At 52.1% G+C, this 22779-nt stretch overlaps 1 protein-coding gene across 1 annotated transcript in view; it reads right to left on the bottom strand.

The window, feature by feature from the left end:
- Positions 1–15485: 15485 nt before the first annotated feature.
- GRIK3 (glutamate ionotropic receptor kainate type subunit 3) overlaps positions 15486–22779 on the bottom strand; it is a 250880-nt gene continuing 243586 nt past the window's right edge. The window contains exon 16 of the mRNA XM_061412479.1: positions 15486–22253. Within this exon, the coding sequence (XP_061268463.1) occupies positions 22059–22253 (195 nt within the window). The 3' untranslated portion in view covers positions 15486–22058. The remainder of the gene's footprint in view (positions 22254–22779) is intronic.

Raw genomic sequence — 22779 nt, 5'->3', positions numbered from 1 at the left:
TAATGCTGAGAAGAGAGAGTGGACTTTAGAGCCAGACCATCTGGGCTCAGATCCTGGCTCCAGCTCCTCCTTGCTGTGTGACCTTGAGCAGATTATTTAAATCCCCCCACCCCAGACACATCAGATAAGTAGAAATAATCTCTTCCTCCTTCAACAAATATTTATTGAGCACCTACTAGGCACCGGGCGGTGTCATAAATGCCTCAGACACACAGGAAAACACAACACAAAAGAAGGCAGACGTGCGCGTTTAACAAGCATTTAGGAAGCAGCATAAATTGTGATGCGTGCTGCGAGGGGAGAGGAAATGGCTGAGAGAGGATGACAGGAAGCATGATGCAGGGATGGCAGAGGACCTGTAATGGAGAGATGCTGTGTAGGTTGGGAGGGATTTGTCCAATGGCAAAGGGGAGAAAGAACATTTCAAGCACAGGGATTAACCAAGACCCAAATGGGAAAGAGCCCGTGGGAGGTGTAAGGGGGTGAGCAAGTGCCTGGCATACAGTAGGAGCTCAGTAAATGTGCCTTTCTCCCCCCAGCCCCTCTGATTCTCTGTGAATCCGAGGAGGCAGGATAGCAGTTGCCCTGGATAAGAGGCCCCAGCAGTAGTTGGGCACCAGTTGGAAGGACTGGTGAAGTAGGCTGTCCTTGTGTGCTTAGGTCCCTCAGGCTGCGATGCAGAGCCTGGATCCCTGCCATCTGTCCTCCCAGGGGGTCAGGTTGCAGCCCCAGAGAGCACTGCTAATTCACAGGCCCTGGGCAGGATTTTTAAGTCAGTTGTCAGGTGGTGTTGTTCAGTCCCTAAGTGTGTCTGACTCTTTGTGAACCCATGGAATGCATTGTGCCAGGCTTCCCTGTCCTTCGCTATCTCCTGGAGTTTGCTCAGACTCGTGTCCATCGAGTTGCCGATGCTATCCAACCATCTCATTCTCTGCCACCCCCTTTTCCTCCTGCTCTCAATCTTTCCCAGCATCGGGGTCTTTTTCAATGAGTCAGCTCTTTGCATCAGCCGTTGGTAAGGGCATTCAAATGGTTCTGTGGTCTCTAGACCCAGGACACATGAGCAGCCTGTTTGCTTTTACCCTGTGGACCCCCAGATCCAGTGACAGATCCCAGCTCCTTCTTCTTTGGCCTGGAGCCAAATTCCTTGTAGTAACTTCCGGTTTGTATTTTCTGTCTTGACCCCATGCTCTGAATTTGCTTGCTTTCATTTCCTCTTCCCTTGATGTTTGTTTAATGCATCTATTGTTTTAAGGTGCCTTGGATTCTTGACTTGAATGTGGTAGGAAAATTTAGGGAAGGAGGGTGGGAAGGAGAGAGGGGGAAAGGAGCAGAAAAGGGAGAGAGATTGAGAAGTGGAGACACAGGGAAAGAGAGAGTTTATTGTAATTCAGCTCAGGAACTGTCCAAGAAAGCCAAATTTCTGGACCACATGGGCAGCTTCCTTGGTCACTGACTGCAGGTAAAGCCTTTTCTGGGAACTGGGGATGCTAGGCAGAACGGAAAGAGAAGAGTTCCCAGATGCTTAGATCTTACATTCTATGTTCATGGTATCCTGAAGACACCACCAGGGTGTGGCAGTAAGTGGTAAAGAGGGGGTCTGTGCTGCCCCTGGATCCACAGGACCACCCACCCTCAGCCAAGCTGGCTGAGCATTCTAGGACCAGCAGCAGATTCTTGGGCAGGCGGTCTGTTCCTGGTGCCAGGAGAGGGTGGGTGAGGCAGAGGCTGAAGCCGCTTAGGTCGGGCGTGATTACCTATGTAGCTCCCCCTAAACCCACCCCTAATGTCTTACCTTCTGAGGTTCACTTCCCAGCTCTGATCTCCTCCTGCTCACTTCTCCCTGAAACGTCTGGACTTTGGGTGCTGATCTCCACGGTCTCACCTTTTATCTAATTTCCATTATGACATCTAGGAGAAGTACTGGTATTTCTTTCACATTGTGGCTGGAAAAGTTGAGGTTCAGAGAGGTCAAGGAACTTGTCCAAGGACACAGCTGGACGATGGTAGAGTCAGGATTTAACCAACCAGTGTGGTCCAGCACATTCTCAACCTCACTCTCAACTGGCTCCTCTCATTTGAGCCTCAGTTTCCCCAGCTATAGAAGGGGGATAATGACAGTATCAACCTCATGCCCAGCACGGTGGCAACTGTGGAATTTCTCTGGGGCCCTGGAAGTGCCCGGAAATCGGGGTGATGCTGTCTTGGCCGCCGATGCCAGGCCTGAGCCTGGTTGCCTCTGGATCCTCAGGGTCACTGCTCAGGGAGGGAGCCTGCCTGGAACACACCATTCACATCTCTCACTGCCTGCCCTGGTGTGCTTTCAAGAGCTGCTCTGCGCCTGGATGATGCTCCTCATGAAATGCTGGTCTCTGAGCACTGAGGAGCAGGGCTGCCTGCAAAATGAGAGGCTCAGCTCACTAATCTCCACTGTGCCAAACAGTTCTGTGCACTCCTGGCACCTCGGTGCACAGAAATGCTCTTTAAGTGGCAGATGCCCCTGACGTCTCCCCTGTGCCAGCGGGGCACCAGGAGTGCCTGAAGCCAACACCACTGGGTGCCCTGAAACTCACAGGCTGCCTCCTTGGTCCTAGGAAATGCAAATGCTTAGGGCAGAGATCTCGAGGTGGGGTGCAGTCAGGTGCTAGATCAGATAGGGGTCTGGCTGACCATCTGATGTCTATGGACATGGAAAGGCCCCACTTGCTAAGATTCTTCTTCCATCCTCTTCTGATCCAGTGCCTGATAGCCACCCTCCCCCTCCATCAGTGCCTGTACTGTGAAGGGCTTAGCTCCTGAAGGCAAGTGAGAACACATGTGGTACTAGAAAGTGATGTGATTAGCAAAGCAGGACCTGACTTCTTTTGGGTCCTCCCAGGACCTAGAATGCCCTGAATCCCACTGAGAGAGGCATTATGGCAGAAGAACACTGACTCTGAGTCAAAGGTAACTGAGGCAAAACCTGACTCTGCTTCTTACCAGGTGATGACCTGAGGCAGAGTCTTAACATTGGCCTCACCTCCAAGATGGAGCTTGCCGTGGAATCCATCTCAAAGAGAATTGGGAAGATGAAATAGGAGAGGGAGTGCACATCCAGGGCTTAGCGCAGTGCCTGCCTCCAGCTAAGTGGCCAACGACGAGTGGAGACTCTGAAGACCCCTGGTCCAGGGCTCCCAAGTTCTCTCCTGCCTGCCCCCAGGTCCCCTCAGCCAGGGCAGGGTCTCCTGTCTGTCTCTGCTCATTTCTCTTGGTTCTAACCCTAGCTCAGATCAAACCTTCCCAGTGGGACAGAGACTTCCCTTGTTGTTCCAGCCCTTTTCTGAGCTTGCAGGTTGTCCTGGTCTCCCGCCTCCATGTCCCTCTCCTGCACTTTCTCTGTCTTGGGTTTAGCTTGACCTTGTATCCAATCTCCTTACTTTTGTCCATCAGCTTCAGACTCAATGGGTTTCTCTGGTGGCTTAGATGGTAAAAAATTTGCCTGCAATGTGGGAAACCCAGGTTTGATCCCCGAATTGGGAAGATGCCCAGGAGAAGGGGATGGCTACCCACTCCAGTATTCTTGCTTGGAGAATTCCATGGACAGAGGAGCCTGGAGGGCTACAGTCCATAGGGTCAGAAAGAGTCGGACATGACTGAGTGACTTTCACTTCACTTCAGACCCGGCACTGGGTTCTCAGCATCTCCCACCACCTGGGAGTGTGAGATTCACATTCCACCTGCTTGAGACCTGGAAACTCTGGCCTCTGGTTTTCTCAGATGGGGTTCTTGAGCCTCAGAGCTAGAGAACACTCCCTCCCTGAGATCATCAGGCTCAACCCCCTCATTGTGCAGAGGGGGAAAGTGCCTGGACAGGGGAGGGACGTTCCCCAGGCCCTGCAAAGTGCTGGGGGTAGGGTGGGAGCCTCTGCCTCCTCTGTTGAAGTCAGGAGGCGTGGCTCCAGAGTTGGACAGGAAGGATACCTGTGTGGGTCTCAGAACTCCTGGAGGAACTTACCAGGGAAGTAAGGGCTCCGTTGACTCTTCAGGGGCGCTGTGTGCAATAACTCGCTTTCCTGGTGATCTAAGTAAAAAGCTCTGACTTCATTATCCCAGTTAACCTCCAAGGAAATAAAAATATTTCACTCCTCTGACATGGTTTTTGTGCTGTTTTGCTTTTACGATCATTCCCTTTTAAGTGCATTTAGTTTTAAGCTCCTCAAATCCTGTTTAAGTACATAGGGATAAGGCGTCCATGAATGAGGCAATAAATAGAGAAATCAGAAGGGCTGGGAGTTCACTCTTCTTCCCTGCTTTGCCTCCCTATCTCCCTAAAGCTTATCCTAAATGCCCTGACCAAATGCCACACCAGCTCTGGGCCAGTGCCCCCAGGCAAGGGATCAAAGTTCGCCAGAGGCCACATAACTCAGTGTCTGTGCAGGAGCCCAGTCTGGCTGCTCAGCTGGGGTCAGACCCAGGTCATGATCAGCTCTAGGCCACCTGAGACCACCTTAGATCTCATTTTTTGGCCTTCTGTTTGATGTCTGTTTTGGTCAGATTCTCTAGAAGCAGAGCTTGAGATGGGGACTTGAGAACCCATAATCTGTTGAGAAGATGCTCTCCAGAGAGCAGCAGGATAAGATAAGGGCAAGCTCATGGTCTCAGCAGAAGTCTAGCTTCATGGTGGTCCTGCTGCCAAGCTCTGGAGCACATGGAGTCAGTCCCATCTTAAGGAAACAAGGAGGTCTTTTGTACATACACATTGCAGGTCTTAGGCTGTGAGCTGACTCAGGCGCCAGGAAATGGGAAACCCAGCCTCAGTGGTAAGGAGGCGCTTGAGAAGGGGACAGCTGGGAGCCATTAGCAGCCAACACTCAGAGAGGAAGGGGTGCATCGTCCAGGCGAAGGCAGTCTGGGTGAAGAACATGCTACAGTGGCCCAGCATCTCCAGAATGGGCCTGTTTCCCTCTCCCTGAGCTTCCACTCACCCCTGGTGGAGGTCTTGCTGTGGCCAAGCCCTGTGCTGAACACATTGCATCCAGCTCACTGCAGTTTTATGAGAAGCTCACAAGGCAGGGCTTTTGAGCACTCGTTTACCGAGGAGACACGGAGAGGCTGAGCCATTGTTCCAAGGGCGCACAGCTGTCTGGTGATAGGACCAGGAGTCAGATCTAATTTTCAGAGACCATACCGGCACCGTGTTCTGGTCCTTGTTTGTCGGCCTGCTGGGTTCTGCTTGGGGGATCTTCGTGGTCTCCTGCAGCCTAGAAGCTTAGCTTCTTTCAAGCAGTTTCCCCTCTGGGCTGCTGATGCCACTTCACACATGATCTGCTCACTTCTGGCTTCTGGTTCCCCGCCCTTCACCCCAGGCAGCCTCACATATCTGCCAGCCATCCTACCTCCACTCTCTTCAGAGGCCTGAGTTCTGCCGGGAACTGGAAATATCTGACTTGCCCACAAATGACATCTCACTGGGGAGGGATCTGGTTCCGCCACCACTGTCTCTGCTGACACCTCCATCAACATAGATCTTCGTAAAGACAACAGACATTTATCCCTGACAGTCAGAGGCACCGCCGTAATCAGATGCCGGAGGCCTGATTCCGGGTTGTCAACAAATTGACGAGGGCTCTTCAGTCAGCAGAAGAGGGGCCGGGGAGAGGGTCAGGGAGGGCTTCAGAAACAGCCCTTCCTCTGCAAGAATCACCTCCCCTGGGCCAGGGGGCTCAGGATGGCCTGCAGCACACGTGGCAGAAATGAAAAGGGGGAAGAAGAAACTCTTGGGCAGTAGGGCTGGCTCCGGGTCTAGAAAACAAACTTGGGTACAGATGCAGGAGAAGGACAATAACAGCTGAGGATGGTGGAAGAAGTTACAGGGACTCACTGGCACCCAGTTCTTTTCTCCATCTGGGGTACGTGGGAGACGCACTCCAACCGCTGATGGCAGTTAGGCCGCGTCTAGGTCTGCTGTTCTGGTCTATGAAACATGAAAAGGCTGGAAGTGCTGTGTCTGACTCTTTGTGACCCCATGGACTGTAGCCTGCCAGGCTCCTCTGTCCATGGAATTCTCCAGGCCAAAATAGTACAGTGGGTAGCCATTCCCTTCTTCAGGGAATCTTCCCGACCCAGGGATAGAACCTGGGTCTCCCATATCACAGGTAGATTCTTCACCATCTGAACCACCAGGGCTATGAAATGTGAGTGGACATCATACCATTCTTCTGGGCAGAGGCAGTAAAAAGCACTCATATGATGCTTCAGTCCATTTATTTCTTTGTTGAGGTGATTACAGAGAAGGCCTCCTGTTGAGATGCTGGAGCCACATGGTAGAGGCAGCCTCAGTTCAGCTCACTCACTCAGTCCTGTCCGACTCTTTGCGACCCCATGAATCGCAGCACGCCAGGCCTCCCTGCCCATCACCAACTCCCGGAGTTCACTCAGACTCACGTCCATCGAGTCTGTGATGCCATCCAGCCATCTCATCCTCTGTCATCCCCTTCTCCTCCTGCCCCCAATCCCTCCCAGCATCAGAGTCTTTTCCAATGAGTCAACTCTTTGCATGAGGTGGCCAAAGTACTGGAGTTTCAGCTTTAGCATCATTCCTTCCAAAGAAATCCCAGGGCTGATCTCCTTCAGAATGGACTGGTTGGATCTCTTTGCAGTCCAAGGGACTCTCAAGACTCTTCTCCAACACCACAGTTCAAAAGCATCAATTCTTTGGCTTTTTCTGTACGAAAAAGATCTTCATGACCAAGATAATTACGATGGTGTGATCACTCACCTAGAGCCAGATGTCCTGGAATGTCAAGTCAAGTGGGCCTTAGAAAGCATCACTACAAACAAAGCTAGTGGAGGTGATGGAATTCAGTTGAGTTATTTCAAATCCTGAAAGATGATGCTGTGAAAGTGCTGCACTCAATATGCCAGCAAATTTGGAAAACTCACCACTGGCCACAGGTCTGAAAAAGGTCAGTTTTCATTCCAATCCCAAAGAAAGGCAATGCCAAAGAATGCTCAAACTACCGCACAATTGCACTCATCTCACACGCTAGTAAAGTAATGCTCAAAATTCTCCAAGCCAGGTTTCAGCAATACGTGAACCGTGAACTTCCAGATGTTCAAGCTGGCTTTAGAAAAGACAGAGGAACCAGAGATCAAATTGCCAACATCCGCTGGATCATCAAAAAAGCAAGAGAGTTCCAGAAAAACATCTATTTCTGCCTTATTGACTATGCCAAAGCCTTCGACTGTGTGGATCACAATAAACTGTGGAAAAGTCTGAAAGAGATGGGAATACCAGACCACCTGACCTGCCTCTTAAGAAACCTATATGCAGGTCAGGAAGCAACAGTTAGAACTGGACATGGAACAACAGACTGGTTCCAAATAGGAAAAGGAGTACGTCAAGGCTGTATATTGTCACTCTGCTTATTTGACTTCTATGCAGAGTACATCATGAGAAACGCTGGGCTGGAAGAAGCACAAGCTGGAATCAAGATTGCCAGGAGAAATATCAATAACCTCAGATATGCAGATGACACCACCCTTATGGCAGAAAGTGAAGAGGAACTCAAAAGCCTCTTGATGAAAGTGAAAGAGGAGAGTGAAAAAGTGGGCTTAAAGCTCAACATTCAGAAAACGAAGATCATGGCATCTGGTCCCATCACTTCTTGGGAAATAGATGGGGAAACAGGGGAAACAGTGTCAGACTTTATTTTTTTGGGCTCCAAAATCACTGCAGATGGTGACTGCAGCCGTGAAATTAAAAGATGCTTACTTCTTGGAAGAAAAGTTATGACCAAACTAGATAGCATATTGAAAAGCAGAGACATTACTTTGCCAACAAAGGTCCGTCTAGTCAAGGCTATGGTTTTTCCAGTGGTCATGTATGGATGTGAGAATTGGACTGTGAAGAAGGCTGAGCACCAAAGAATTGATGCTTTTGAACTGTGGTGTTGGAGAAGAAGCAGCCTGGACCACCGATTTTCACAGTGGAGGACAATTGTCCCAGGTGGTTGCCAGATCCATGGAGAAACAGAATAGTATTAAACCATGAAGATGTGGGGATGTTTGTTAACCTAACCTAGGCTAGCCTGACTAACTGCAGTTTCTTATTCACCTACTGTGGGTCAAGTATTGTGGTAAGTGCTTTATACACATAATCTCATGAAATCTTTGCAGCCCTACTTCCAGGCATGGCCTATTATTAACTGTTTTACGGGTGAGGAAACTGAGGCTAAGAGGGATTAAGTAATTTCCACAAGTTATCACACAGCTAGTAGGTGGCAGAGCTGGAAGGCAAGCCCAGGTCTGTCTGATTCCAGAGCTGGGATTCTTAACACACAAATTCCAGAAAGGCCACCTTAGTTTTTCTGCCCTGATTGGGATCTAGGCACCAGGGTGTAGTGGGACCCAGGGGAGCATTTGAAAGCTGTCTCCAGAGAGACCCAGGTATTGGTGGAATTCCTGAGTGGAGTCAGTCAAGGACCACAAGCCCACTCTGCTCCCATGGAGCTTACAGTCCAATGGGGACCACTGTGGAGGTGAGAATGACTGGTGTGTGTGTGTGTGTGTGTGTGCGCACGCATGCATGTGTGCATGAGTATCATTGAGGGTGAGATGGAATGGGTTTAGTGAGGAGGCTGGCTTGGCTCAGATAGGACAGTGTGCTGAGCCCCTGAGCCCCTACCGGGGGGAAGTGAGATGCTGGGTTTACTAGGGGCTGTGAGTCTGCCCTCTGTCCATCGATCCTTCCCAGGGAAGTCAGGTGTCCCCGACCTGTTTAGGAGACAGAGGACTGTGCCAGTGTGCCTCTTCCTGCCTCTCGTGTTATGTGTGCGGGCGTGCGCTCAGGAGCTATAGAGTGGGGCTAGTCACACCAGGAAGCAGAGTGGTGAGCCCACCTGTGGACTGTGTTGCTATCTACACTCCCAGAAGGCAGTGAGCAGTGGTGCTTGACTCCATTCTGGCTTTTGTAGAGTCATGAACTGAGTCCTGAGCTTGATGGGATGGTACATAGAAGAGAAAGAGGCTGACAGACGTGGGTTCAAATCCAGCTTTTACCACTTGCCCCCGAATGACCTTGAACATGTCGCTTTACTTCCAAATGTCAGGCTCTTCATCTGATAAATAGAACAATCACATTTCCCTTGAAGGCCACATGTGAGGACTAAACGGCGGTAAGATTCTCTCCCTCCTTCCCCTCCCTCCCTTTCAGAAATGCTTCTTCCAGTGGCCCCTGGATGATAGAGGCCAGGCCACAGGGCCTCTGGCTGGGGAACTCTGCTGGGATCCTTCTCCGGACCCACGGAGGAGGCCTGCCTGAGACGGTTGCCTGGGATGCAGCCATGGGTGGTCCTGCCTTCATCCAGAAAGGAAAGATCAGCTTAGACCTAAAACTCCCCCAACTTCTCCCAGCAGCGTGTCCCCAGAGGGAGTTTGCAGGCGGAGTAATGTATGGCTCCATTTTTAGATGTTGCCGAATTCCATTTGCCGGAGATCTGTGTTTTATTGCCGTATCAGTGTTTCTAAATTGCACTATATTTTCTTAGCTTGATGGGAATTTACAGCATCCGGATTGGAGCGAAATTGGGCTCTCCCCGTGGCTCGGAAATCATGGGGGTCGATTGCTATGGCTGCCGCCTCCCACTCGGATTGTTTCTGCTAATTATTCATATTAAGAACGATCTGAATCTGAGAAAGGACGCCCAGGAGGCCTACTTGGCAAGACGTTTGCAAAGCCTGGGAGCTCTGTGGTTGTTCCCTGTGGAGAACCGTGCCGCCCAGGACAAGGCAGGAGGGCTGTGGCATGGGGTACTGAGGCAGAGATGAATTCCAGGCTGGGGCACAGCCAGCCTCAGGCCTGGTGGGTCCGGGGCGAGCACTAGACATTAGGTTGACAACCAGAGTAACAGGAGCAATAAAGTGGCACTTTTGAATATCCCTTTAGCGGCCTCCAAGTACTTTCACGTCTTTCTAATTCTCCTTTGGGGAAAGGAGGGCAGGGACCATCAGTCCCATTTTACAGATGAGGAAACTGAGGGGCTAGGCTAACAAAGCATAGGGCAGAGCTGGGATTAGACGCCAGGACCATCTGACTCCAACTTGGTGTTTACTCCCTTCCCTGACACACTTTCAGGGTTTTGGTTTCCTCTCCATTTCCACACTACAGACCTGGCAGGGATACTCTTGTTTGTAGAGCCCTTGCTGCGTGACAGGCACCGAGTTGAAGGTTCCCAGCATCATCTCGTCTAACCCTCCAAGAGGTGACTATGGAGTCTCAGAACATTAAGCCACTATTGCAAGGTCACACAGTGACTCCTAAGTGGCAAAATCGAGATTCAGCCCCAGGAATATCTAATTCCAAAGCCAGTTCTTAGCCACCTTGCTCCACTGCTCCCAAGGACACCAACAAATCCAACTCCTGCTGACGCAGGAATGAGGGGCCCGACCGTGGAGTGGGCTCCTGGTGCATTCTGGGAGTTAGATGGTGCCAATTCTGGCGCTGCCATCCAGCAGGCTGTGAATTGCACGGGGAAAGCCAGCATGCCCAGACTGCACCTGCATTTGAAATTCACAGTTTCCCCAGCTCCAGCCTCCCAGGAGGCTGCGGTCCCACCCAGGGCATTGGCTAGGGAGAGGAGGCAGTCAGGAGGACCCAACTGGGGACCACAGGAAGTTCTGGCCTGTCCCCTGGCAGGTCCTGGCAGTTTATCTCACTTGGCAGTGATCCTCTGTCTAAAAGCACGTCCGACGTTTTTGCAATAAAGTTAATGGACTTCTCCATCTTAGAGCAGCTGAATTCTCTTGGAGCAGATGCTGAGGGTTATGGATGTTCTAATTAGGAAGCTGCCTTTGGCATTGAGGGAGGGAGGGGAGGCTTTGTGATGTTGTGTGCCCCACAAAGACCCCCTGCCAAACTATTTTTCCCGAGCTTGCCAGAACAGACCTGCCACAGCAGAGAAGAGATCTGTTCCTCTCTGCCCCCACCTCCCACTTCCCCTCTATCACCAACCTTGCTTCCAGAAGGGACCATGGGCTTCCAAGGATAGGCCACAGCCTCCCAAGTCTGAGCCACCACCAGCTTTAGTGTTGCAATCAAATAAAGCTTACACCCAAGTTAATCTGACACATTTATTGATGTGCATAATTGTTATTGGACTGCACTGCAATTAGGCATAAATGGTAGGTCGTTCCTGTGAGCGGCTGTAATTAGTAATTCTCATTTTTGGCCCAATCAAGTTTGGATTATTTTTCTATAAGTGGGAAAGTTCCCCAGTGTCTCTAAACACCATTGATTATTGACTGCTTTCTGATTCACTCATTCATTTAGTTATTCACTCATTTATTAAATCTATGATGTGAAGGTCCCAGCTGAAAAGCCTCATTCTGGTACTGACTGGGTAGTTGTGGGTGAGTTATCCTACTTCTCTTGGCCTCAGTTTCCACATCTGTAAAATGGGGACAATACCTCCTAGCTCATAGGGTTATGGTGAGAATTCTATAAGATGAGATATGCAAACTGCTGAACACTGTCCCAGGTCTGGAGTTGTTGCTCAGGTAGCTAGAATGTGTTATTATTATTGTTGTTGTTATTGTTATTATTTTATTATTAATGACAGCTTCTCCTGGAAAAGAAAGAGCTGAGCACTAAGAGCTCTTAACCTCTGGTCCTCAGATGAGAGATGATTCTGAGTGCAGGGGGCACCTTTCCTTTAGATTTTGTGGGGGACTGGAAGTCAAGGTAATGCAAGAGGGCGCAGAGCCAGTGACATTTGGGTTACGGCAACTGCTGTGACCTTATTCCCTCCACACCGACTTCAGGTGAGCGAGGCTGAGAAACTCCTGACTTTTCACATCATTTCATCGATGCGCAACTCTTGGGAAGTATGGGCTGAGTTAGACCACCTCATAGAGGGAAGTTCCCACATAGTTCAGAAGGCTCTTATTGAAGGCTTGACCTGCTCTGGTGCCTGAACATGCCTTATTAGACTTGAGAGAGTCTCCAGGACTAAATTAGGCAGAAGGAGGGGAGGCTGGTCCTCATGGTACACTAAAAGGGAAAGTTTGGGGCCAGAGGGACTGGACAGAGGATGGGCACTCTCAGGGGAAATTCTCCCCACACCCGGGAGCCTCTGGACTCCCCGGGAAGAACGTGAGCTTGGCCAGCACACTTCAAGCTGGGAGGAAATGTGTGAGGAAGGGGCAAAGAGTCAGGAGATAGTAAGCGACTGTGGATCCTTGAGCTGGGGAGGCAGACAGCCCTGGAGTGTGGGCAAGTTATCTGGCTGCTTTGAGCCTTGGGCCTTTCGTCTCTAAAATGGGGTCATAGCAGATGCTGGCACTGTCTTACACATATCTGCTGCCCTTGCACAGTTACCACCCAGTTATCAGTTGCCACCACCTGCACTGCTTTCTCTGAGACTTTATCCTACCCCAGAGCCCACCTTACACCTGGGGCATGCCAGAAACGTGTGCGATGCCAGCCTCCAGAGACCAGCCGAGACCAGGTCGAGGTGTACCTCGCCCAGCTCTCTTTTCCTTGAATGGGAGACTGAGTTGCTTATTATATGCTGTTCCCAGAGCTCCTAGAGGGATGGAGCCCCAGTTGCTTCCCATCATTTCCCTTGCATCCCGCTGGGTACTGGCAACTCTGTCTTCAAGGAGTCCCAGCTATTGAGGAAGTGGGGACAGAGTCCTGGCCCAGGCTGAGCTGACACTTACGTCTTTGGAAATAAAGGACCAGGGCTCTCCTAGGACAGAGGCAGGACCTGGGGGGCTTGTCTGGCAGGAAGTCTTGTGTTCCAGGGCGGGGCAGCTGCTCTGGAAGCCATCTCCACAGGGCTTCCTCATCCCAGATCCAGTCTGGAGGCTGAGGCAGGCAATAAATCCCCTTGGTGGAGCTGGTCCCAGCATGGGCCACCCTGCAGAAAGGCTTCATCAGCGGCCTCATTTGCATAAGATAATGAAACGGCAGTAAAAATAGTAAAAGAAAAAATGGCCTGGCAACTTTGTTTCCATAATGACAGATGCTTCTTAAACACTCAGCTTCTGTTTCCCAAGGAAGTGCCATCAAGGCCCCGGGGGAGCTGCATGCCCTGGCCCCAGCCTGATTCTTGGAATGGCAACCTGCAGCCCCAGGAGTGCCTGGTCCTTGAACCCTTCCTGCTCACTTCAGCTGGACCTGGGCGCTGGGGCAGCTGTGGGAGGAGGGGAGACTGACAGAGGAGCGGAGGACCCTCACAGATGGTGAGCCTGATGCCTCACACTTAACCTGTGCTTTCATGGGAGCTTTTTCTTTCATTCTTACGTGAGCTCCCTGCGGCAGTCAAAATGGACATTCACACTGTATAGGAGAGAAGCTAAGGTTTGTGAATGGTCCAAGATCACCTGCTCAAATTAAGGTGGCAGAAGGGCCTTGAAGCCCGTCCCTGATTCTGGACATGAGTGATCGGAGGCCCTTACCGTGGGAAATGTCAGGGGGGAGGGTGTGTCCCTGACCTGGAGGATGGTAGGGACCTATAGGAGGTGAAAGCCAGCTCGAGGGGTCTCAGACCTCTGTGTTCTGGGCAGGGTGAAATGACCAGAGTCAAAGGGAAGGGAGCCCTTGACACCGAGGGTATAGTTATCCAGGATGGGACTTCCCCAGACCTAGAGGCCCAAAAGGAGCCTAAGCAGAACCTGCTCCAGAACTATCCTGGCCTATCAACTCCAAGACACCAGGGCTTCCTGACGAGCGCCTGGGAAGCAGAAGTGACAACCACCACCACAATAACGATGACGGTGATGAATAAAACAGTGGAGAGGGACTTCTCCACGACTCAGAGGGAAACCTCTAGTCCAGTCTCACTTGGCCTGAAGTGTGGAGGTGCTTCAACACACCACCACCCTCCCTCTAAGTATTCAGGACAAAGCTCTGATTTCCTGATTCAATAAAAGAGGACTCAGCCACGTGGACTGGGGAGCTCTCAGGCTACAAATGGCTCTTCACTCATGCAAGATGGCCAGGGGGCATCATCTGGCTGCTTAGGAAGCTGTCTTTCTGGAGGTGCTGAGAAGGATGTTCTAGCCCGGCACATGTCCCCAGGTCCGTACCAGCTTTGTGCAGGTGGAGACTAGGGTCCACCCCCTGGAGCTGGCTAGTGCCGGCAACCTGGGCAGCCCTCCGCACGTGACTCTGTTTCTGTCTGGCCGTCCCTCCCCCATTTCCCTCCCCCAGCCTGTGAATCTTGGGCCTAACTGAGGAAGTGGTGGAGGGGTGATGGGATCATGTGTCCTTCCAGATGTTTTGGATTTGAGACAAGAACCCACCTCTTTGAAGTTACTCAAAGGTGAGTATTTGGCCATCTTTGATTTCTCTGTTCCTGGGCTACTCTGACTCTTGGAATATTTGGGGAGGGGTCCGGTCATTTGTTACTTTCCCTCCATGAGAAAATGACGAGCTGTAGCAGTGCAAGGCAGCTACAATGTCATTGAATCCCTATGACAACCTCGGGAGGCGGATCTTAGCCTCTCCTCTCTGCAGGGAAGGAGACTGAAGCTTGAAGAAGACACAGTGGTGGTGGGGTGGGGGTGGGCAGAACTTAGCAAGTTCAACCCGGCCTCCTTGATTGTACTGCTTGGTGGGGCTTGTCATCAGACCTAAGCAGAGGGATGCTGAGTGATCTGTGTCCACTCCAACCTACACATTCTGGGGCTGGATAAGACAGAGGAATAGGGCAGTGCAGTGAGAGGTGGAATTCATAAGCATTTCAGATAGGGCAGGTGAAGGGTTAAATGGGGACAGGTCCAGCTCTCTGCTGCTGTTGTATTGGGCCTGGGTCTTCAGAGCTTGGAGCAGGAGGGTTCTGGGTAGGGTGAGATGACCAAAGTCAAAGGGAAAGGAGGCCTTGACATTGAGGGCATAGTTGTCTGGTGTGTTTTGCCTCCCAGTCTTGAAGGGGTCGCTCCTCTGGTGGGTCACTTCTGTATTCTGAGAGCCACTGGAAGCCCAGCATGTCCTTGCTCCCTTATCTTTCACTGGTTTTGTAAACATCTGTATCCAACCTCTTCCTGCTTAGTGTCCTATCCTGAACCCTTTATTATGTGTACAGTTTCCATCACCCAAGAGTAACCGACTGAGCACTCTCTAATTTCTAGTTTGAAAAAGCTCAGGCAAAACCTCTGATTGGCCAACTCTGGATAAGAGGCTTACCTCACTTCCTCAGCTGTTGCCAAAGGGACAGGATTACACAGGGTCGTGGCAACTTCGAAGGCAGCTATGGGATGGAGAGGAGACGGAGAGGAATGTGCCCAAGAGAAGGGAAGATGAAGGTCAGATGATGTCAATACTGATGTCCCATGTAAACATCTGAAATGCGGACCAGGAGCCTGGGCTGGAGTCACCCACCTGCTCACCCCCAGGGGCCCCTGCCCAGGACACAGTCCACCTTGGGTGAAGATGGCACACCTTCAGGACCCTCTGGTTCTAAAGAGACAAGAGAAGCAGAAAACGCATCTGAAGAGGGCCCTGTTTTCTAGAAACATTTCTTTATTTAAAATTTAAAACCATATTACTTCATACAGCAAACTGTGCACTTTGATATATCACAGTGTCTTAAAAAGGAAAATAATCAGATTTGTTTGGAAATTTATTTACATCAGCCTAGAATGATTGGCAAGTAACACAGTTACTATGAAACCCAAATTGTTACAAAATGTTTACAAAAAACTATATTCATAGAAATTCTGCATGTCCACAAAGGGCATCCCCTGAATGGCCCAGAGACCAGTGTGTGGGAACTATGTTTAGTGGGATTGGGAGGGCGTCCAGGCACTCTGGTCTGGGTGGTGGGACAGGCCAGGGGTCTCACATTGGTGCTGTTTTGGGGCTTCACCAAGGGGCTGGGAACCCAAGTCCCCATCGTGGGAGGCACAGCCAGGAAGCTGGCCCAGGCAGAGGTGAGCTGGGGGCTTGGAGCACAGTGGCAAGGGGGCCCCTGGAGCCTCTTGTTCCTGTCCTGGAGTCAGGACAGGCCCATCCTCAGGAGGCTGGGTTCTGGTATGCTCCGGTCAGGACCCCAAACAGAGGCAGACCCAGAGTTAAGTGCAGACCAGTCTGACGCATGGGGCTGAAGCAGAGGGCAGACCGCTGACCACACGGAAGCCCACTCCAGACCCTTTCCCACGTGGTCCAGAGATGCTCTCGCCGGTGATGGAGCCGAACCACTCGCTGAAGGGTTAGAAGGGAAAGAACAGACGGATCCAAGTGTGGTAGGGACGGAGGTCTGCAGGTACCGCAGGGGCGGGGCCAGGCTCTATGCCAACTGCCCTGCAGGGGAGGTGTGGCAGGGGAGAGGGGGCAGACAGATGGCACGAGGTTGTGCTCAGACTGCCTTCTGGGCTTCCCCTCTTTCACCTCCTGTCACTGCTCTGCTCACATCTCTGGCTCCCCTGTCACTCCCTGACAGCTGACCTTGCGGTCAAATGGGGCTGGGGAGATTGTCTGGGGTGGGACAAACTCATGGCTGGAATTGCTGGGTCCACAGCTGTTTTCTTACATCTGGAGGCCTCAGAGTTTTGATCTGTAAAATAGAGATGCTGCGGGGTGATTTGAAGTCTGTTCTAGAAGACAGGGGCTGGGATATTGGACTGGCATGCTGGCAATACCCAGGAGGCCGTTCTCCTGAAAGAGTTTTTCTTAGCTGGGAGCTGGGTTGTCTTTGTGTATGGTTGAGAATGTGAGGCAATGGCCTCTGCCATACTCCAGCCTTCTAGGGTATTCCAGGTGGAGCATCCCTGGAGGCTGGGCAGACAGGTATTGAGAGCTGGTCCAGCGAATGGCCCCCTCTTTCCCAGCCCTTCCAGCTCCCTGCTAACTGCCTTGGGACTGCAGCTGTCATATTGGCTCAGGAGCCCAGTACTGTACGACACTGCCCCCCAGACAGAGGCCCGAGAATCCTCAGAGCCTCTCAGATGCAGACAAGGCCCTTGGACCACTCCTGTCGTCCTCAGGAGGCCTATCCACCAGCCCCTCGGTTCTCCCTTGCTCCTCAGGTTATGCAGCTCTGACGTGCATGGGCCCTTCCCGTCCCCCACAGGGCTCTTCACAGCCCCTGCCACAAGCAGCCTCCATCCCAGACTCTGCAGCTGCAGCCCCCGCCGCTCACCTGGTCCCCACCCACACTGGCTGGGTAATGTACACTCTGTGTGCAGACGTGCGGGGAGGGGTGCGTGTACACATGGGCTACAGGTCATATATACACTGTGCATATATATATATATACAGCATATATATATATCTTTTTACATTCATATATATACTGTACAGAACTTTAACCTTCTACCAAAAACAGTTTTGTGACTTTCATGTATGGCCTCAGCTCTGAACTTCTAACTCCTGGGCAAAGCCAGGACAGAGAGGAAGGCTCCATTCAGGCTGGCCGGAGGACTGAGGGCAGGACCTTCTACTGGGGCCCGTTCCAGATGGGTCCTCCCAGCCTGGGGCTTTTCCAGATGGGTCTAGTCCAGAGGCCCATCTACAAAGCTGGGCGTACTTCTTGAGTCTGTCCACGGGGCTGGGCCTATCTCAGAGGTTAAGTCCATATAGCTGTTTGTCCAGATTGCTAAGGCCTTCCCAGATGACTGTCCACATGGGACCAGAGATGTGGGCCGGAGCAGAGAGCTGGGAAGGGTCTGGGAAGGGATGGGCTTCATGCTGAGTGATGAAGCCACAGCCGCCAGCCCACACATGGCACGCCCACCTGGGAGATGTCGGGGAGGGAGCTTCCCACTGTTCTGGGTGAGCGGGTGCCTGTGTCTGACTTCTGCTTTCCTGGGGCTTAGGGAGGGAGTGACTTCTAACCACGTGGAGCCTTCTCTCCACTGCCAGAGCCCTCCTCCATCCAGGGCTGGACTTGCCCTCTGCCCATGCCTGGGGCCTTGTGGGGAACCCGTGGGCTCGGCTAGTGGAGACAGAGTCTTGGCTGTGAGCAGGGGAGGTGCTCCCACCCTTCAGAGACTCAGAGTCAGCCCCTTCGCCAAGGGGGCCTTACCTGTCTTGAGACACATGCCCAGCGTGGGGCCCACTGAATGGTGACAAAGTTCTCAGGTTTTTCTTATCTGTCCACAGAAGATGGACCAGTAACAGGTCAAGGGGAGAGAGAAAAGGAGGCCTCGTGGCCCCACCCCCAGGGCCTTGGCAAGGTGTGTGTGTATCCAGCGCTGCCCCTCAATCTGGCCAGTTGGAGCAGGCTGAGGGGAGGCACTGGCGTTTTGGGGTGGGGGATGGAGGTGGAAGGTAGGGGTGCTCTTCTCTTCAGGGCCGATACGTGCTGGACAGGAACAGTCCAGTGCCTGCTTGGGCCAGTCCCATCCTCCGCTCTATTCAAACCAGTGTTGAGCTGCCATGACCTCAGTGCCTCCGTGTGTGCCCACGCGCACTCGCCATGGCTCAGATCCACGCCGCGGGCAGGTGGGCGCGCACTCGCCATGGCTCAGATCCACGCCCGCGGGCAGGTGGGCCTGAACGTTATTTCCACTTGGCCCACCTCGCTGGGAATAGTTCCCTGGCTCCCACCCCAAGACGCAGCAGCACCTCCGTCCCCTGGGACAGAGCTCACATTCCGAGAGAAGCGACCTCCGCTGCACTCTGAATGCTGGGCTGGTCTCGGAGACAAACACAGGTCATCAGGCAGAGTTGGAGCCATTATCCACACACGGACGTAAGGCTCGAATGGAAGGCGATATCAGGCTGCGTGTCCTCCCATCTCCATGTAGGACTTGAGAAATACTTTCAGTCCCTTTCAGGGGATTTCCCTAATGGAATTGTGCCACTGAGTTCCACCTTCCTCCCCTCCTTTGATGACGTTCTTCCTACCCCACCACCTCCTAGTCCTCCTGCCATCACAGTCTATATATGTGCATAGCCTCAGAAGAAATGACACATTCATGGCGTGTCACACACAAAAGCACACACACGGTAGAGTGTGTAATACGAACATGGACATGGGCGTGTGCTATGAAAGTAGACCACATAAAGAGAGTGGCTCATGTCTGTGATTGGTGAGAAAAAATTGGCAAATACCTTCATCAGAATCTGGTTATCTGGAAATTGCCCAAAACAGTCATTTTCCCTTCAAATAGGACACTCCACAGAGAGCAAAGGAGTCACGAGCTGTGGGTCCCTAAAGAGTTTCCTCCCCACTTGGCCAGTCTCCCCAGGCCTATGTAATCTCAGCAAATCTTTGTGACAAATGACCTCTCTCCATGGCAGAAGTGTACCCAGACTCTAGTTCCCTTCCTGATTGTCCATTTCTGCTCCTATTGTGAGCTGGAACATATGTGCACGTTTGAACACACATATGTGAACACACACACATGAAGTCCAGGCCCACGTGGCTCCTCACATACAACATGCACTCCCTTGTGCTGTGCACCGGTCTAGTTCCCTCCACTGCACACACACATGCACACGTGCTCACAAACAGACCCCTGGATGACATGGCTTCTCCATTTAAACTTATTTAGCTTCTCCATTGGAGAAGGCAATGGCACCCCACTCCAGTACTCTTGCCTGGAAAATCCCATGGACAGAGGAGCCTGGTGGGCTGCAGTCCATGGGGTTGCGAAGAGTCGGACATGACTGAGCAACCTCACTTTCACTTTTCACTTTCATGCATTGGAGAAGGAAATGGCAACCCACTCCAGTGTTCTTGCCTGGAGAATCCCAGGGACGGGGGAGCCTGGTGGGCTGGCGTCTATGGGGTCGCACAGAGTCGGACATGACTCAAGCAACTTAGCAGCAGCAGTAGCTTCTCCATTAAAACATATTTTATCTTGTCCTCCACCCTCTGCCATTAGGTGCACAAAAGCGCGCGCACACACACACACACACATAAGCATACACAGTTGTTCACATATGTATACATATGTATACTCACCAGAACCCCAATATGGCATGGCTTCTCCTGTTTTTACATGTATGGGGTCCTGCTGCTTGTCCAGATTTATCTCCTTCATCCCAAATTCACACACACGTGCACACACACACACATCAGAACCCAAAGGATTCTCCTATTATTGCATGCCCAGGACTCTGTTACATGCCCTCATTTATCCTTCATGCCCAGCCCCCAAAGATCAGACATATGAAGATACACATATATGCGCACGCACACACAGACACACATACATTCCTACATCCAGGAGCTCACAACAGCATGGCTTTTCCTATCATGATGTGTGTTGGCCACGTGGCATTCCATCCCTCTTCTCCCACCTCCAGTGCTCACAGCCTGTCAGAACTGCTGTGGCCCTGGGAACCAGCTGGTTTGGCCCAGTTTGGAGAAGGGACGATAGTTATCCCATGTGTCCACTGTGCTCTCCTGCTTTGGGACTCCTGAGGAGAGTTAGAGATTACCCTTCACCCCAGCTGAGAAGGTTCTTGAGACCTAAATGTGACTCTTTTCTTAACCAGGGTCCCAAGCAGTAGCAGAAGAGTGGCAGGGGGTGGCTGGCTGGTGTCTCCTGGTCTCTGTACAGATTTCTAGCCCCCTTTCCCTGGCACAAAGCCTGCCCTCTGCCCTTGGCCATGGGCAGCCTTGCTGGCCTCATCATGCTCTCTTTAAGGACACTTTGTTCCTAATCCCTCCACGTCTCGTTCTCCTCCCAGAATCTTACGTCTCAGACCTAGAGTATCTGTCCCAGCTGGCTGGAACCCACATATCACCTGGCCCACCCCTCGCTGCACCTCCTCTGCTGAACCCCCAAACCCCACAAGGTCCCAGCTCCTCTGGACAAGAGACCAGGGGCCACCACAACCTTGTATCTCTGTGTGGGGTCTTTGGTTAATCCTCCAGGAGGCAGCTTCAGCCTCCCCACTCCAGGGGCCTCTACCAGGGAGGCTATTCTGCTCCCTGGAAATTTTCTTTCTCTGGGGGGCATCTTCAGGTTTGACAAGTCCAGGAGGCATGGAGTTCTTTAAGCGCCCCCCAATCCAGCTTTCCCCATCTACCCCAAAGTGAGCCTGTGCCATGGACTTGATCCTCCTTGGAGGAAGGTGACAATGTGCACGTCAATCTAGGCTACTTTCCTCCTTCCATGATGACAGAAGACGGTCAAGGTCAACTGGCCAGGAATGGGGAGCTGCTGAAGAGTAGATGGCAAAGAGCTCAAGCGTCCTAATGCCACCGGGGTTTAGAAAACAGCTTGGAAACCAGCAAAATAAAATCCAATGGCTCGAGGGCCTGTGGGATTTCCATGGAATCCACTGTTCCTCTGGCCGAGTCTCCGGGCATCCTTTGCGAGAGATCCCGCGGGTCCTTTCTCCTCCGGTCACAATGGGGAGGAGAATTTGCTCTGACCACTCTCCCACTCCTAGAGACCTTCTAGAGGAGCGGGACCCTTTGGGACATTGTCTGGAAGAATTCAAATTGGCATTCTCTGTGCATCCTCCTCTCTCCCAGACTCCAAACTCCTCTTTTTCCCTGCGAGGCTCCTGCCTTTAACTTTGCCCAAACAGGGGCTCCACCATGGGTGGTGTCAAGTCCAGGAGATGAGGACCATGTGAGCAGCCCCTGGGGGATGAGTTCTTCCTTCTGACCAGGCATGTGGGGTGGCTGTCCTCCAGCTTCAGCTCCCATCGGCAGCCAAACGATAACATCCTTTTCGGTACCCAAGGTCTGTGTCTCTGGTCTCATAGTCAAGTTCCAGGAGGCCTGCCCTCGTGGGGAAGGAGCGGCAACATGAGAGCTGTTTCCTGTTTTCTTTGGCCCCTGCAGGGCCATGGTAGAAACTTCTGACTATAGAAGAGAGTTGAGGGGCAGGTGAATTTGGCCTGAGAGAGGCATGTGCTTCCTTTGGCCTTGGCTGTCTTGGCTGGCAGCTTTAGAAACCCACAGAAGAAACAAGAGGAGGGTGAAGCCCAAGCAGCTGGCCTGGGGGCCTGCTGGTTTCCTGGTAGGTAAGGGCAGAGGGCTCTTGGCCCAACAGGCAGGCAGCAGCTCTGGTCCCCAAGTCCAGTGTGGGGCTTGGGGATGTTCTTCCAGTCTCCTTTGCTTTCCTCCACCCTGCCCCCAGGCCGGCGGTCCCCACCCCACCTGTGCCTAGGGGAACACGGGGGCCAATGATGTGCTGCAGGTCATGCTGTCTTTGCCTGGAAGCCGGCGATCGTTGAATGTGTGCATGTTGATGACGGCGTCAGTCTTGACCATCATGGGAGGCTGTGGCTTGTGCTTGACCCGACGCTGGCAGGTAAGGGAGAAGCGGATCTCGTCAGCCACGGTGCTGCAGAAGGAACGCTGGGGTCGGGGGTGGGAGGGAAAGGAGCACAGGGGTGAGGCCTGGCCATGGAACTCCAGCCAACTCCTCCCCTTCCTCCCAGAGCCTGTGCTAAGGCCTCCAGGTTTCCTTCACACCTTTTCGCCACCTGCCCTCTGCCCACTGCAAGGTGATTAGTGTGAGTTGTTGTTGTTTAGTCGCTAAGTTGTGTCCAACTCTTTTGCAACCACATGGACTGCCAGGCTCCTCTGTCCATGGGATTTCCTGGGCAAGAATACTGGAGTGGGTTGCCATTTCCTTCTCCAGGGGATCTTTCCAACCCAGGGATTGAACCTCATTTCTTGCATTGGCAGGTGGGTTCTTTACCACTGAACCACTAGGGAAGCCCAGGTAGTTTGGAGAGCAGCCCAGAAAGCATCACGTCCTTGTTGGAATCTAAGGTGATATCATCTTAGCCCCATTTTACTGATGAACAAACTGTGGTTCTGACTGGCATGCACATTAAAGTCTGAGTAGTTCACCTGCCTGACTTTTCTCCACTAGCTT

The sequence above is a fragment of the Bos javanicus genome, chromosome 3, assembly GCF_032452875.1.
Source record: "Bos javanicus breed banteng chromosome 3, ARS-OSU_banteng_1.0, whole genome shotgun sequence".
Taxonomy (NCBI): domain Eukaryota; kingdom Metazoa; phylum Chordata; class Mammalia; order Artiodactyla; family Bovidae; genus Bos; species Bos javanicus.
Note: the sequence above shows the minus strand (reverse complement) of the source record. Positions and strands in the feature narration are given on the sequence as shown.